The 17722-nt window shown below is 44.2% G+C and overlaps 1 protein-coding gene across 2 annotated transcripts in view; it reads right to left on the minus strand.

Moving 5' to 3' along the window:
- Positions 1-1152: 1152 nt before the first annotated feature.
- LOC146785536 (unconventional myosin-VIIb-like) overlaps positions 1153-17722 on the minus strand; it is a 961158-nt gene continuing 944588 nt past the window's right edge. For both annotated transcript variants that reach the window (XM_085634664.1, XM_085634663.1), the window contains exons 47-48: positions 6159-6278; positions 1153-2247 (exon numbers count right to left, since the gene is read on the minus strand). In XM_085634664.1, coding sequence (XP_085490790.1) covers positions 2158-2247; positions 6159-6278 — 210 coding nt within the window. In that variant the 3' untranslated portion in view covers positions 1153-2157. The remainder of the gene's footprint in view (positions 2248-6158; positions 6279-17722) is intronic.

Genomic DNA, 17722 nt, shown 5'->3' on the forward strand with positions numbered 1-17722 from the left:
GTTTGAACCAACAAGTCAGGACCGGGTTTCCAGATCCATGTTGAAAGTTGCAGAAAGAAAGGATGATGCCAGTGCACAGGGGTGGCGCTTACATGCAGCTCTGCGCTGACACTTCCAGGGTGGTGTGAGTGACACCACCTAGCCACTCAAAGGAGCACTTCTATGAAAAATATCCAGATCTAGGATAGCGCCTGGGGGATATTCTAAGGTGGGGTATCTGTGTTAGAAATATCCATCAAAAGAGATATATATTTTCAGAGGACGTGTACAGCTGTGGTATGATGTAATGCATATAGTTTAAGATTGAAATATCCAGTGCTTTAAATGGGGGCAAAATAGTGCAGGCACTCATTTAAATGTGGCGAGTGGGCGGAGCTTGGGGGCGGGGCTTAGGGCAAGACATGCTGATACTTATTGACTTCGATACTACTTGCAGCACATACCAAAACACATGGGAAATGTCTTTCAATGAACAAAGCAGGTTTGTTTACTTATAACAAAAAACACGAAACCCAAAGGCGGCGATATTTCCACTTTTTGTTGCTTTGTAAAATGTGCAACATACATTTTTGCTGTTCTCTAGTGACACAGAAAGAAACAAGCAGACATGCACCGACAAACATTCCACACATTTCCGCTAATATAACTTCCAAGAGTGTCTCTATTGTCTCCCCCCCTCCCCCCTTTTCTCTCATTTTTCTCAACAATCTCAGGCAAGCAAACATAAGCAGACACTTAACAAAAGAATCGGTACGCTTTACAGCCATTTGAACCTGGTTACCTCCCATGGCTTTCTTAATTACGCTATCACTGGGCTGCCTCGATGTCTGTGAACACCGATATGGTATGCAAATGAGCCCACGCTGAATTGTTCAGCTGGGCTCGGCGCAGGTCTATATAAGTGCCTTAATAATAAAAAAAAGGCCGCCAGCGTTTCATGAGTACCGGTACTCTTCTCGGCAGTAGAGAAGTGCCGGTACTCCGAGTGATAAATCTAAGAAGTGCTGGTACTCAGTACCGGTGACTACCGGCCCATTTAAAGCACTGGAAATATCTAATTTTGCTGGTAGACACTGCTCAGTTGAGATGAAAGCCCTCTCTGCTTCTTTAAAAGACTTGTGCATATACAGAAAACATGTTCAGTCAGAAAAATTCGTGCATATTTATTTATTAATAGAAAATGTGTGTACATAAGAACATTTGTTGTCAATTATTGCTGAGAGAAACACTTAAGATTAAGCGTGCTACCATGAATATGGAAGCAAAATTATTTTCCTTAGTTCATGTAATTCAATTGCTCTGAATCACCAGGCACTTGTGAAAATGTTTTCTTTAATTGGCAAGCTTCAGGGAGTTTTGAGGCAAAGTTTTCCTACCTCCTCTCAGCATTTAGTGGGTGCATCTAACCCACAACACCTTTGACTATGTCCATTAGAGGTTTGAAGGCATACAAAACACCTGCTGTCACTCTTCGGAAACTGACTTCCCATAGCTCAGTCTGTTCAGATGCTGTGGGGAAAGCTGCCCCATAACATGCATGATTTTCCTTGACAGTGTGCGTCTTTTATTCTGGTTCAGTAGATGGCGTCCCTTGCCCTGTCTTAAAGGTGCTTCACTATAGAAGAGTTCTTACCTTTAGATTTTTAAATAACTGATTGATACAAGTTCTTAAATCCATCCCTGACAATGGAGAGAGTTTCCACGATGGACTGCCATAGACGGCGGTGGGATATTTACTGCTTTAGATTCATCTGTTTTCCCAAGTGAAGAACACCTCCTACACACTTTTTTAAAAAACATTTTATGACACTCAAGAAAGCCTCTTCAGCTGCTAGTTCTATTTTTCAGTCATCAACAGTTATCCTGATTGTGCCAGAGATATTTTCCAGCGATAGACATCAAACCATTGGATGCTGTCTGGGTCACTTCACTCTGTTGACAGACTGAACACAACATGGCTTTGTAGCGACAAATGAATTTTAAGTTCAACAGTCCTCGTTGGTCACCATAGTTGTGGCATTCTTCTCAGTCACATTCTGAAGTGCAGCTGGTCACCCAAAGTTCCAGATGACAATACTGGAATGGATGCAGGCTTACAGAGAAGGCTCTCGCATAAGGGTCAGGGTTGGCACCACCGTTAGAGAGAGAATCAAATGATCAGGCGAGCAGCTCCGAATTCCTCTGCTTCCTCACAGCATCCAAGAGCCGACTAACATAAGAAGTTATCAGGTCATCCATCTTATAGCCCTGCAATTAAACAAAAATACAAATGATATTCCATATATTCTCTTAGGTGATTAGTGTTGTAAAACATTTGTGCCTGTGCATCACATTTTAGTCTGGATAGAGCATGTTCTGGACCAGAGGCGGCTGCTGCCAAAACAAACTGGAGGGGCAGTGTGGGGGGGGGGGGGGGGCAAATAGTAATTTAAAAAAACACTTGCCTCATGCTGAGTTGGAGAAACCAAAGTGTGAAGGATGGTTTGGTCAGCCAAGGCTGCCGGCAAAACCGTCATGCGCACTTCCAATGCCCAACAACTCCTCCTACCCCAGCTGACTGTCACTCAGGATGCCTGGCTTGCTCCGCCCTTGACTCAGCAACCTCAGTAGTCAGAAAAAAATAATTATTTTATCATCGTTTTATTTTTCTTCTGCAGTGAGTGGGGCGACGCTCCTCTGCCATTGCGGAGGAACCGCGGCTGTTCTGGATTACATACGCCAATCCATTGCTGTGTGTCCTAGTATGAACATTATATTATGGACCTCTTTCTTAAAGATGGCTGGCTGCTTCTGTGACACAACACAATTTAGTACTGCAGAAGCGGGCCTTTAAAATGGTACGTAAACAGCCGCTATCTCTTGCATCATTATGAGTTGGGCGAGCGCCTAAGCAAAGCCTTAGTGAAGGACGACCTATGTCTCTTTTCAGACGCACCAAAATGCTAAAGCCGCACAAATGGCTCCTGTTTTCCTCCACTATTTGACCAGTCTCACTGAATAAACACTGATAAAAGAATGAGAATACCCGCATGATCATATTAAAAATATTTCCCTTTGAAAAACTAATCTATATTAACTTTAGCCGTGCCATTTGCCTACAGAGTTTTAAATGGAGTACAAATGTAAATCCTCCCCAGTTGTTATAAAACAGCTAAGAAGCAACAGACCTCTTGATTTTTCTTCTGTGCTGGATATTTCTACTCTTTCATGTGCAAAGGTCCCATGTATCTTTTTCTTTAAATAGTCCTTGGTTGTTAATATCTTTGTTTAAATGTATTTTACATTTTTATTTTACAATAAATTAATTTGATTTTAAACATAGTAATAATAAGCTTTACTACATCTCCATATAGTTTTCTATAGTGAGATCTTTGTGGAGATCTCCGCCACTAGGGCAAACAGGTGGAAAGTTATTAACATTAACTTTACACTTATGAATTCAGTCGTAGCAGTCTCCACCACCTCCTCATTTGAGTGGATAAATCTATATGTCAGAAATGGTGAATTGCAAAAAAAGTGAGGAAGATTTAAACCTAGGTGTTAGAGAAGATCTACACGTGAGTAGATTGATAGATACAAACTTGCCCTGGTAAATCCATCCCAAAATGTCAAGTCTCAGGATCTAGAATCGAAAGGTGACCAGGCAATTAAGGCTTAAGCAACACATATTGTTGTCTACTAAGCACCACGGACCCTTCCCAGAAACAGAACGATTCTAGAACCCTGCACATATGACACACGTTTTTTCCCTTTGTGATGTAATGGTCTAAATTCATATGTTCCAATTCCCCAACCCAGGAGATAAATCTCAATGTTGGTGCATGGTAATCACAAGGTTGGGTCCAAAAAAATAGCACAACTGAACAAGCCAGGCTACCAGAGAACGGAACATGTATTTATGTACACTTTCAACAAATGAAACTTCACACTAGACTTAGATGCCACAAGAGTAAAACTGGTATCTAGAAAAAAAAGGCACATCGACAAACACTGAAAGGCACAATGTTGATGGTACATTTGTCTGACAAACAGGTCCGGCATTAGGGTAGTGCAGCCGGAGCAGTCGCACCTGGTGCTGACCTTGGGAGTGGGTAGCGCTGTGTGTATAAATAACTTTTGCGTTTAAAAGCACTTGCTGCAGAGTTCCTTGTGTGTCCAGCAGTTTTCAGGCAACAGTAAAAATGTCAGGATAACTCCGGTTATTCATATACCCCACCTAAAGTGTACTCAGGGTCACAGTTGCCCCAGCCTTCTTTATGCACTTCGTCCATTTGTTTTTGTTTTGTTTTTAACACTCTTTTTTTGGCATTTTTCAAATGGTAGCAGTAACAATTCACATTTGAATTATAGTCTTCAAAAATGATCTATTGTGACAGGAATTGTAACAATATTGCAATATTGACAATATCATTTTCTTACAAACTTAATTCCCCCTTCCCACCTGCTCTTCGTGTCTAAGTGTCCAATAACTGTGTTCACGTCTACAATTCCCTAACCATCTATCCGTAGTGCTGCACTATGTTCCACTTATCCCATTTCCAGTTTCGGGGTTTGTTGTGAATCCCTCACCTCCTCTACCTAATCCTTTATGGGTTCCGGAGTAGCGTGCTACTCACCAAAAAAAGCACTTCAACACCCCATCAGGAGTAACAATCGCTAAAAAAATGCAAACCTTTTTCCCTCTTCTATCCCTCCGCTATTCTTCTGAATCCAAAATAACTGAGTAACCTATCCACCACTCAAATTACTTTCATACGTCACTATACTAATCCAACACTAATCCTTCTTGGGTTCCGGAGTAGCGTTTCGACACCTCGTCAGAGGTAGTAAGCGCTATATAAATGCAATTACAATACAATATTCCTACTGAAGAGATTAGAGTTTTGTCTAAAGGCTCATCATAAGGTAGCACAGTGTTAATATGTCTGCTGAAAAGCACGTGTACCATGCAGATCCCAGAACTGTATTTTATCTGGATAGCACAGTGGGTTACTGCGTTTGCCACAGACATCCTTTTGTTACTTGCAGTTCATAAATTCCAGTACTATGGTACAGTGACCTATGAACTGCCAATAAAGAGCTGCATGCAAACTGCATGGTATAGGTTAGAACATTGTTTTTCTCCACAGTCTTACATTGCCCTAATGCTGCTAAAAAGAGTTTGTTATGGTCAAATGCATTCTTAACAGTAAAACCAACCCCAACCTCTGTAATATGTTTCAAATCCTGAGTTTTTGCTCCTCAAGACCAAACATTCTTAAAATACACTGCCAACTAGTCTGGATGACGTGATTCCGACACCTTGTAACCCTCATTTTCTAAGGTAACATTTTCTATAGATTGATTTACGCATGTACGATTCTTTGTCTCCGTATGTTTGTGTGATGTAAAGTGCTCCAACACCCTACCTTGGTATGAGCAGCACTATAAAACAAATGAAATGTGGACGGTTGTAGTGAGGGAATCCATGCAGAGTGTGGTCCTCGAGGGGCCCCAGCGCTAAAGCGGCTCTGCTGACAAACAAGTCATTCTAGTATGCTTCATACATCAACCGGTTTTTCTACTGATAGGAGTTCAAAATGGCTTTCATCAGGACATGCAGCACTGTGCACAAGAAGTAAGCAGAGGCAGGATTATGTAAATCGATTTGTGGCTGGATTCTTTCTCCTCACAGAAACTTGATACTGGAAGAGGTGCTGCTCTCAAGTTACCTTGGATTTTTGCAGTGAGTTGCTATCTAGAACTTAGGCAAAAATATTAGTATGTACAAGAATGATTTTACTAAAGTGACAGTCCATTTGCATCTTTCTACGCAAAGAGTAGTGACTTTTAAATCAGAGAGTGAGTCTGTCAAGGGGGGGCTTCAGTACAGAGTAAGACATTTGCTCTTGCAACCTTCATATCTAGTGTGAACTTTATTTGCTGAAACCTAGGAGAACCACTTGTATTTTTCTACTGTAATGAATGATTCAATGAAGCGAGGTGTATTTTCTCATCCTGTTGTCGTACTCCACAGGTACTAACCAATGACACTTCTGCTGTGTTTTTTGTCTTTGTTATCATTTACCTAGCATAGTACTAGGTAAGTTCCTGTTATTAGAGTTTTCTTGGATTTCTACACGTGTTCTGCTGGGCAGCAGGAGGAGTGGTATTCTCACCAGTGAAGTCTCGCAGAGAAGCCTGTTGCCCCGGACTAGATTGCCCATCGTCATGTGAAAGTAGGTGTTGCCGCTGTTCCAGCTGGAAATCTTGGTGAATGGGTGGGTAACCAGGAGCTCCTGCATCAGGAGAGGAAAGACAAGCCATGAGCACAGACCATGGTACATCATCTCTTCACAGATTACAATTGATGATCCCCAGGCAGAAAAAGGGACTTCCGGGAACAGAATTTATTCTCCTACATTTCTCTTTCTCTTCACTATTGATGCTTTAAAATAGTTTACCATCTCCACCTTTCTTCAAATCATGCCTTATGCGTTTACCACACTTTTTGAGAATATTTTATTCAGTCTTCCCAGTGACGGCTGCTGCAAATCTAAAGTCGGGTGGGGGAGCGGGGGAGGATCAGGGAAATACATTTGTTTTTTTTAACTTACCTGTCCTGCCCCCTACGCTGCCGGCCACCTCGGTGCTGCCGACCACCTCGGTGCTTCTCTCCTCTCGGCAGTCACTTGGGCACAAAGCACAGGATACCACCCAATCCAGACACTGCTCTCATGCTATACCAAGCATGAGAACAGCATGGGGATTGCACAGGGAGCCTGCAGCTTTTATCCAACCCGGCTGTCAACACAGTCTGTTTGGCCAGCCAAACCAAAATGTACACTTTATAATGCCCATCACTCCTCCGGCCTGCTGAAGACGCTCTGGCTGTGTCAGTCAGCGGGAAATAAATGATAATATTGTTTTATTATCATTTTATTTTTCACTGACTGACTCTGACCAGTGGGGCGACGCTCTATCGCCATTACGGAGGAGATGGCCCTGAGTCTTTCCTGTTGAACACCTGCTCTCCATTCAGTTCTTAATTTCGGTTTGTTTGTGAAAAAAATAAAAAAATAAACGTTCCTTCTTCCCCACCACCGTACGTCTTTCCTCTGTCCTCACTCTGCTGCACAGCACAAGCACCCAGGTCCTGGACTCTCCCAGCCAATATCGACGCTGCATGAGCAGCGTCGTGATTGGTCTGAGCAGCCTGTTTGGCCACTCAGGCTGTACCTGGGCATGTTCTACATTGGGCTGTGCAACACAGCCCGGTGGAGAACATGCTAAGTGTGCATGACTGTTTGGCCGACCCCAGAGGGCCGGCTGGCCAAGCCGTCATGCACACTTAGAAAGTTCAAACCACTCATGCTCCCTCTGAGGGTCGGGAGCCCTGCCCTGCACCCAACATGGGTTTGACTGGCATAGAGAAATAAAATGATAATAACTTCTTGTTATTGTCATTTTATTTTTCTTTTGCACTGCTTAATGAGCAGTGGGGTGGCGCTCCTCCACCTTAGCGGAGGAGCCGCCACTGACGGGCAGTGCACATGAAAGGACCGCAACTTTTACAACACCTGATATGTCCCTACTCTCCTAGAAGACCACTACGATCCAGGAATGTAGGACTACTAGCAGTACCTCAGAGAAAGAGAGCCGGGAGCAGAGGGCCCTCGTTCGCCTACCTATCACCCAAATAATGGAATACTCTACTTGATGTACTTAGGAAGAACAGGGACAAACTCAATTCCAGGAAACAGCTTCGGACATACCTTTTCACCTACAACACACCTTTCAGCACTGGGAGGCCCGTCGGGTAGCCGAGTTCTCTAGAAGTGCCCAGAATAGAATCCATGCGCTTGTTATTTGAATCATGAAAGGTCTTGCTTACTGTGACTCAAAGGCTCGTTCTCATTGAGGTCAGGCACAATGTGTCCCAGTGGTCTGTTGTTTCTAATCCTTTACAGTGAACGGTCCTTGCTTGTGAATTAGTGGTGAAGAAGAAAGGGCTAAGAGGGGTTAGAGGAGTGGCGTGACTTGCAGCGACACAAATCAGCTGTCCTAAATCCCTCAGAAACGATGGTGCACACCCTCGAAATTAAAAGAATCTGGCTTCATCTCCAATGTTATATTGGATGAAATGACTCAAGAAAACTCTGACCTTCTTTGTTCTGTGTTTGATTTTTCTGTTGCCAAAAAAGCGGACTACCCCAGAGCTCAAAGTGCAGAGAACAGATCCACATTCATGTCCTGGGATATAAAGGGTGCAACAAGTCCTCCTTGATCTGACATGAATGGTGTCCTGGGACCAAGGAAGTCGGCAGCACTGCCTTAAGGCATGATTGTTTCCCATAGGTGGTGGCACTGTAAGGAGAAAATGCACTTGAATACATAACCTGCTTCGTATAAAGCAAAGGTATGTTCAATTTACATTTTTACACAGCCTGTAAGTTCTCTCTCGGTGCAGTGAATGGTGTGTAACCAGGAATTCACAGGTTTAAATCATGGGAGACTGGGCAATAGTAACACTGTTATTAATCTTCAAGTGTTGTAGCAAGACCTATATCATTACCCTACATCAGTGGTTCTTAACCTTTTCACTTTTGAGGAACCCTACTAAATCATTACCGAAAGCCAGGGACCCCCAAGCTTTCTTCTCCGCACATCATTCTGAAAACCTCCGTTTCCATGTTTCACACATGATTGCTTTCTTCTCTGCACCCTTTTTCCTCTCTCTCCTCCATGCACTTCCTTGCATCTCACTCTATCCTCTCTTTGATTCAACAACAAAATCGGAGAAAAAAGCGATGCAAACCGCAACCTTAACCACACAGGGGGATGAGCAAATGGTAGCACAGCCCCATCTAGACCTGAACCACCCAGGGCCCTGCAAACAGTCCGCTGAATCCAGCCAAACTTCAACAATGGCGAGAACACAGGAGAAACCTCGAGAACTACCACAGGCATCAAATATCATCTCTAAGACGTCTATGACAGCCCAAACGGTGGTCCCAGAGGACCTCATTGCATCATCTTCAACGACTGGGGTCTCAAATCATAATCTGGCAAATAGAAACAGTATAGGAAAACAGTTACTTACTACGAGAACAGGAAATAACACTTCAACACAGATAAATAGTATAACTCAAATTGATAAATTCCTATCTACAAATCTATCTGTGGGCTCAGTTTTGACATCTTCTATCAGCATCCAACCTAATGCACTTCCCGGTGGCCCTGAGGAAATTATTGTGTCACTACGACCTCTCAAGAAGGCACCCTAAATTCCCTAGTACACGACACAGCTAGATCTAATCTAGAAAACCTCCAGATCACTGCAGAGGGTGACCTGGACAACACCCCGGTTCTAATCCTGATCCCAGAGTATGCCTCCAGAAGTAGACACGATGTTCAAAACTGGGGAAACATCCTTAGACTACTGGCAGCCACGCCACGACTGAGCGGCCTAACATCAAAAGATCTTGTGGTAATACAGTTTGAAAGTTCAGATGTAGAGCCTTGGAGGGGAAGTAACTAAGACCACGTGGTTCACAACTGACATTACAAAAATAATTCTTTGAGAAGGTCCAGTTCTCAAAAAATGGGGAATAAAGGTTATCTATCCCTTGTCAAACGACTGGATACACCTTGCTCCTTCTACCCCAAGGACAAAAAGTGAGATCAGACATACAGCAAGAGGAAAACACCTCGTTGCCTAAGGGTGCTAAAGGCTCCACAATTGTTTTGACCTGTTATATAAATCTCATGGGGAGACAGAGCAAGCCGTCTGGGAAAAATCACAAGGATGCACACGAGACGTAGTCAGAACAGTAAGGTTTTCTCAAACGCCACCATGACCATACAAAGCTCAGAACAATCAAGCTGAACCTAATCCCAGACCACTTCGCATGTGCTCTAGGAATATAAACGGCCTGAACACAAAACTAACCGATCCAGAGCAGTATAACTACCTGCTGTCCTTTGATATTATTTTTCTCCAGGAAACCTGGCTGGTTGAGCCTGTCTATATCCAAGGCAATATTAGCTTTTTTACTCCAGCAGTAAAACAGGCAAAACACGGGCATACTCAGGAGAGCTGACAAATTATATTTCAATAGCCAGCGTAGCCTCGGCTACAGCCCTAGACATTAAGGCCATTAAAGGCGTCGCTACTGATGTAATTTTTATTAATATCTATATTCATCCTAACGACAAATTCAATGACAGTGAAAAGGTAGAGCAAGAATTAACGAGATTGCTGGAGGAGGAAAATTCGACCCACTTTGTTATATCCAGGCACTTTAATCTATATTTAATCAGAACTTCGGCAGGTGACTTAACAATATCCCAAACAGCACTTTGGGAAATACCCGACCAGGGCAGCAGTACATCTGGGCATCAAAGGAACATTTTGGGTCGATTACTGTACGACCGCAAACACTTGAGCCTTAGAGCCCTGAACGGCAAGTTTCAAACAGATAATCTGCCGAATGCCACATTTCACTCCAACAAAACCAGTACTTGCTTGGACTACACCTTTGTATCCCTGTCCACATTTCAATCCGTTTGCTCATTTTAAATCATAGACAGATCCAGCAGTGACCATCTTCCGCAAGAAGTCACATTTTTACCATACATCACTACCCAAATCATGCAAGAAAGACAACTGAGAAAATCGACCTCACAAATTGCAGACGCATTAAGAGCACACCAGTCGGTCTTACTCAACTGCATGTAACCGTAAGGGACACATTTCAAGACATCTTAGGTAATGCAACTACGGCGGTAAATACATGGGAAACTCTCTTTGGAACACTACAGGAAAAACATACCAGAGCAAACAAACTCAAACGTGATAATAAAGTATATAAAGAGGTCACCAGTGCAACACATGACTCTAGATTCATGGAATAAAAAACTAATAAAGAAGTTAAGATGGAAAATACAAAGAGACATGGACAAAGAATGATGGGCTAAATTACATACTGATATGAAATATAACAGCAGCACAAGATTATGGACTACAGATGATCAAATTCTTTAACCAGAAAAATAGAGGTATGAATTCATATATTAAAATCATATATTACTGAGGTTTCATGGGTTCACTATTTAAAAAAACACTTCAATGACGAATTTACAGATTACCTCCAGACAGGAATCTGGGATCCTCTAACAAATATACAACATGAGGGACTGCCAGAGGTGAATGCAGATAGCATTAAAAAACAAATAATGAAAGGGCGAAAAGAAGGAGTCCCAGGCCCAAACAGCATACCTCCAGCGGTATTTATATATGACCCAGATCTCTGAGTAGGAATCATAGCCCCAGTATTTTCGGAGGTAAGAAGCACACAAATTGTCCCTATGTCTTGGATTAAATCTCCCATTTTTAAAGGAGGGGACAGATCTGTTCCAGCAAACTATCGTCTTATAACTCTGATGGAAGTTGAGGCTAAATACTTTTGCCGGAATTGTGCTTGATGAGCTAACATCATGGTCTTCTAGCAACACAATCATACCATATAATGAGGCCGTTTTTTTAAAGTCATCTGGCACGATCACAAACATCTTAGCAATCTCTTCACTTATGGATGTTGCCTGTGCCTGCAAAACACCAGTATACTTGAGTTATATTGATTTTAAAGCAGTATTCAACTGTGTGGATCAAGGGAAGTTATGGCGGAAGTTTGCAAACTGGATTATACCACAATACCTTTTAAAGAACAAGTTACTTACAATAGAATACATACATATACATTTATAAATCACATCAGCTACCTCAAACAGAGGTGTCCCGGTGCTAGCACAGTCAAGCAAGTCATGAGAGGGTGGGGGTTGAATATGGCAGAGGACAAGGCAAGGTACTTTCCTGACTAGCCTAGGCTAAAGAGCCATGTCTTTAAAACTTTCCTGAACTCCCCTTCAAACGGAACTAGTGAAAGTCTATCAGGAAGGGAGTTCCATAATCTGGTTGATACAACTGAAAAGGCCCTGCCCCTCATGTGAGATTTTGGAAATTGAGGAATGCACAGCAGATTCTGTGAATTAGATCTTAAAGAGCGCGTTTGCTGATATGGGCGGATGCGTTTTTTAATATAGTTGGGGCAGCTGCCTCTCTGGGCCCTGAACGCAACTATCAAGGCCTTGAATGCTGTCCTGTTCACAACCGGCAACCAATGGAGCTGTTTGATATACGGAGAGATATTTTGTCTAAAAGGCGCTCTTCTGATCAACCTCGCAGCCGCATTCTGCACCATATGCAGTCTCTATCAGATATGCCGGAAGACCAAGATACAGACTATTAGCATAGTCTAGCCTTGAGGTCAAGGTAGCATGAACAACTGATTTTCGACAGTTCTCGGGGAGTTAATACAAGAATTTTCTCAGCCCTTTCAGAATGCCAAAGCAGGAAGATGTAATAGACCGTATTTGGGTTGCAAAGGTGAGGTCAGTATCCCATTTTACGCCCAGATTTTCCACCTTAGAAGATGGGCAGGATGGGGAGCCCATTTCCTCCGGCCACAACAGACCAGGCAATGTTGGAGAGTTCTTGCCAAAGAACAAGACCTCGGTTTTCTCTGCGTTCAATTTTAGCTTATTATTATTCATCCAGCTGGAGACGTCACACAGGCAGCCCCTAAACCTCGCAAAGGAGTTTGACGACTGGTCCTTAAAAGAAAACACAGCTGTGTGTCATCTGCATAGGAGATGGTTTTGATTCCCCATTTCGAAATCAACGCACATAGTGGAGCCAGATAGATATTAAAAAGTAGGGGGCTCTGTGCCGAGCCCTGCGGTTTCCCACACCATAGGGGTTTAGCTTCTGATTTAAAAGGGTGCAAAATGACTCTTTGCGTGCATTCGCTGAGATAGGACTTTATCCAGGCGAGTGCTGTCCCCTTCACTCCCGCCCACTTCAGTCTAGCGAGCAATATTGGGTGATCCACCGTATCAAAAGCGGCGGACAAGTCCAACAGTACTAGCATAGCTAAGGCTCCTCCATCCACCTCCATTCTTATAGATTCAACCACCTCCAGCGAAGCAGTCTCAGTGCTAAAGCCCGCCCGGAAGCCAGACTGTGTTTCATGCAGAAAATCACTGCTGGCGATAAAGTTACTAAGTTGATGTTGGACCAGTTATTCCAACATCTTCGCCAGTGCCGGGAGAAGAGAAATTGGGCGATAACTGTTTAAATCCACCTGGTCAGCATTAGTCTTTTTTAGAAGGAGCATAGCATGTTTCCATGACTCTGGGAAGATACCGGTGGTAAGTGAATTGTTCCATATATACTTGAGGGAAGGATTGAGAGTACAGGCAAGAACTTCCCACAACTTGGGGGGGGGGGGAGGCATGGGTCTTCTGGGGACCCTGACTTACATTTCAGAATTCCACCCAAGGATTCCTGAAGTGAAATGGGAAGAAATACAGACAAGGATGCTTCCCCAGCATGGCTATCCTCAACTACAGACTCAATGGTATCCCGCTTAGACGAGAAGGCATTGTATACCTTATGTATTTTATCCTCGAAGAAATCAGAAAATTTTGCACATAGTGAAGGTGATGAAGGTATCTCACTTTCTAGCACTGTGGGTTTTGTGAAGGATTCGACTATCTTAAATATTTCTTTGCTAGAATTATCTGCCATATTGATACGCTTCACAAAGTGGTCCCTTTCCCGCGACTTTCATGGCCTTGTGAAGGTCTTTTAAGGCTTCCCTATAGGTTATTTTGGCCATTGGACAGTAAGTTTTCCTCCAAAGACTCCCTTTACATTTACAGTTGCTCTTGACCATTTTCAGCTCCTCCGTGAACCATGGCGCCGATGGGGTGCTTCTGGGAGAGCTGACTGGTCTAGCTGGAGCTAGGTTGTCCAAAGCCCTAGAGATCCACGCACCCAAAGCCATAGCATCCTTATTAGGGTCGTTGGACCATTGGGGTTGGCTGTCCAGCAATACCGGGCCTAAGGAGACCGGAGTCAGTTTCTTCCAGTTTCTTTAGAGTGTTTTTAGAGTTTTTTCTTTACATTGAGGTATTGCTCTGCTACATGAAAATGGGATCAGGAAGTGATCTGTCCAGATCTGTTGTTGTGGGGGCTCGACAACCGAGAAAGAAATGTTGGAAAATACCAGGTCAAGTGTATTACCAGCGCAATTGGTGGGGGACCTTACGTGCTGCGTAAGATTGTCTACCTCCAGTGACATCGATAACTGTGATGCTTGAATACACTTCGAATCAGAAATGTGGAGATTAAAATCTCCTAAGGCCAAGTAGTTTGTGTATTGTAACGACTTCTGTGCAATAAAGTTGCAAAGGTCTGATGTGAGACGGGCGGGCAGCTAAGGGGTCTGTAGATAAGTAGTCTGGCAGGAGATGACATAGGACCAGTTTTAATACAAAAATGTAGTCCTTCGATCTCGCCAAGGTTAAAAAGCTCAGTGGTTGTAATCTCACAGGAGTCTCTCACGATAATAGCAACCCGCCGCCCCTTTTAGCGCCTTGCCTATTTGCACAACAAATTTTGAAGCCTGGCGGGATGGCTAGTGGTAGAACAGGTTAGACTCCTCCTTTAACCAGGTTTTGGTAAGGAACATCATGTCCCAGCCATTATTAGACAGGGACAGCCATACGTCCTCGGAGTGTTCAGTGAGAGACCTACAGTTAATAAGGCAGGCTCTCAGCCTGTCTTCTGAATGCTTTAGCTCTAAATGAGTAGGCATGGCTCGTGTATTAACAAGAGTTCCCTCAGAAGGCCCAATAGCAAAGTCACAGTGAGCGCAATCAGATGGCAAAGCTGCATTCGCTAAATAAGTAGCCAGACAGTCAGGATGTATCACATTCCTCAGATTCATTAGGAATTCCTGAGTCAGTTAAGAAGGCTTACTATTTATATAACAGGCAGCATGGCTAGCGCTGGCAGCGATCCAGACGCGGACGGGCGCAGACGGGCTTGCCTTTGGCGTGCCCGCTGCGCGCGTCCGCTGCGCGCGTCCGCTGAGCGTCCCTGCAGTGTGTTTATCGCCGGAAATTAGTTGGAAAAGAAAGCCCACTGGGCGGAGCCACGTCCTTCCGATCAAACGACTACACAGTTGCGTTCGGAATGGGGAACGGGGACCGGCTAAGTGCTCAAGGTAGGTAATACAGTACAAGTAAAAACGATGATGACAAGTTTTAAAATTATAGTATACTAATCCTCAGTCCTACGCATAAAAAAAGTTCTTTTAAAATGCCCACCACGCACGCTGCTAACAACCGCTGCGCGTCCGTGCAGTCATTGCTTTAATGTGTTTATCGCCTGGAATGAGCCGGACGAGAAAGCCCACTGGGTGGAGCCACGTCCCTCCAATCAAACGACTCCACAGTTGCGTCGGAACGGGGACCGGCAAAGTGCTAAGTGCTCAAGGTAGGTAATACAGTACAAGTAAAAACAATGGTGACAACTTTTAAAATTAAAGTATACTAAGCCTCAGATCTATGCATAAAATAGTTCTTTTAAAATGCCCACCACGCACGCTGCTAACAACCGCTGCGCGTCCGTGCAGTCATTGCTTAAATTTGTTTATCGCCGGAAATGAGCCGGAAGAGAAAGCCCACTTGGCGGAGAAACATCCCTCTGATCAAACGACTACACAGTCGCGTCAGAATGGGGACCGGCAAAGTGCTAAGTGCTCAAGGTAGGTAATAAAGTACAAGTAAAAACAATGGTGACAAGTTTTAAAATTAAAGTATACTAAGCCTCAGTCCTACACACGAAAGGTTACCCTTGTAGAGACGCCACACAATGGTAAGTAACTCCATAGCTTTATTCCTGGTTGCAGGCACATTGCTCATTTTCCCCTAGCGCTGCCATATGCATTTCGGGCTTCCTGCCCTTGATCACTGGCGTTTTTCACAACATTCACAGCAGCCGCGTGGACTATACACCATAAGCCCCGCCCCTCTGAGACTTCGTTTCATTCATTGGTTTCTAGGTATGGAAGTCCATTTATACATCATAGTGATTGCTGCTCGCTATGAGTGAAACATTAAAACTGTACTCCCCAAGTGGGTTACGGGGAGAATTGTTCCAAATACCTGCTATTTTTCACCAGAAATGCCAGATTTACCACTCCCTTTGCAAGCACCCAGAATTCCGAGTGCCGAGGTCCGCTTTGTTCCAGCAGTGGGGCGTCTCCGTGACGAGGCGCGCCGCAATTTAGTTCCACACACAAAAGGTTACCCTTGTAGAGACCCCACACAATGGTAAGTAACTCCATAGCTTTATTCCTGGTTGCAGGCACATTGCTCATTTTCCCCTAGCGCTGCCATATGCATTGCGGGCTTCCTGCCCTTGATCACTGGCATTTTTCACAACATTCACAGCAGCCGCGTGGACTATACACCATAAGCCCCGCCCCTCTGGGACTTCGTTTCATTCAGTGGTTTCTGGGTATGGAAGTCCATTTATTCATCATAGTGATTGCTGCTCGGTGAGAGTGAAAAATTAAAACTGTACTCCCCAGATGGGTTACGGGGAGAATTGTCCCAAATACCTGCTATTTTTCACCATAAATGCCGGATTTACCACTCCCTTTGCAAGCGCCCAGAATGCCGAGTGCCGAGGTCCACTTTGTTCCAGCAGGGGGGCGCCTCCGCAACGAGGCGCGCCGCAATTTAGTTCCACACACAAAAGGTTACCCTTGTAGAGACGCCACACAATGGTAAGTAACTCCATCCGTAGCTTTATTCCTGGTTGCAGGCACATTGCTCATTTTCCCCTAGCGCTGCCATAATCATTTCGGGCTTCCTGCCCTTGATCACTGGCATTTTTCACAACGTTCACAGCAGCCGCGTGGACTATACACCATAAGCCCCGCCCTCTGGGACTTCGCTTCATTCATTGGTTTCTAGGTATGGAAGTCCATTTATTCATCATAGTGATTGCTGCTCGGTATGAGTGAAAAATTAAAACTGTACTCCCCAAGTGGGTTACAGGGAGAATTGTCCCAAATACCTGCTATTTTTCACCAGAAATGCCGGATTTACCACTCCCTTTGCAAGAACCCAGAATGCCGAGTGCCGAGGTCCACTTTTGTTCCAGCAGGGGGGCGCCTCCGCGACGAGGCACTCCGCAATTTAGTTCCACACACGAAAGGTTACCCTTGTAGAGACGCCACACAATGGTAAGTAACTCCATAGCTTTATTCCTGGTTGCAGGCACATTGCTCATTTTCCCCTAGCGCTGCCATATGCATTTCGGCTTCCTGCCCTTGATCACTGGCGTTTTTCACAACGTTCACAGCAGCCGCATGGACTATACACCATAAGCCCCGCCCCTCTGGGACTTCGCTTCATTCATTGGTTTCTAGGTATGGAAGTCCATTTATTCATCATAGTGATTGCAGCTCGGTATGAGTGAAAAATTAAAACTGTACTCCCCAAGTGGGTTACAGGGAGAATTGTCCCAATTTCCTGCTATTTTTCACCAGAAATGCCAGATTTACCACTCCCTTTGCAAGCAGCCACAATTCCGAGTGCCGAGGTCCGCTTTGTTCCAGCAGTGGGTCGTCTCCGTGACGAGGCGCACCGCAATTTAGTTCCACACACAAAAGGTTACCCTTGTAGAGACGCCACACAATGGTAAGTTAGTCCATAGCTTTATTCCTGTTTGCAGGCACATTGCTCATTTTCCCCTAGCGCTGCCATATGCATTTCGGGCTTCCTGCCCTTGATCACTGGCGTTTTTCACAACATTCACAGC

The sequence above is a fragment of the Triturus cristatus genome, chromosome 11 (assembly GCF_964204655.1).
Source record: "Triturus cristatus chromosome 11, aTriCri1.1, whole genome shotgun sequence".
NCBI lineage: Eukaryota > Metazoa > Chordata > Amphibia > Caudata > Salamandridae > Triturus > Triturus cristatus.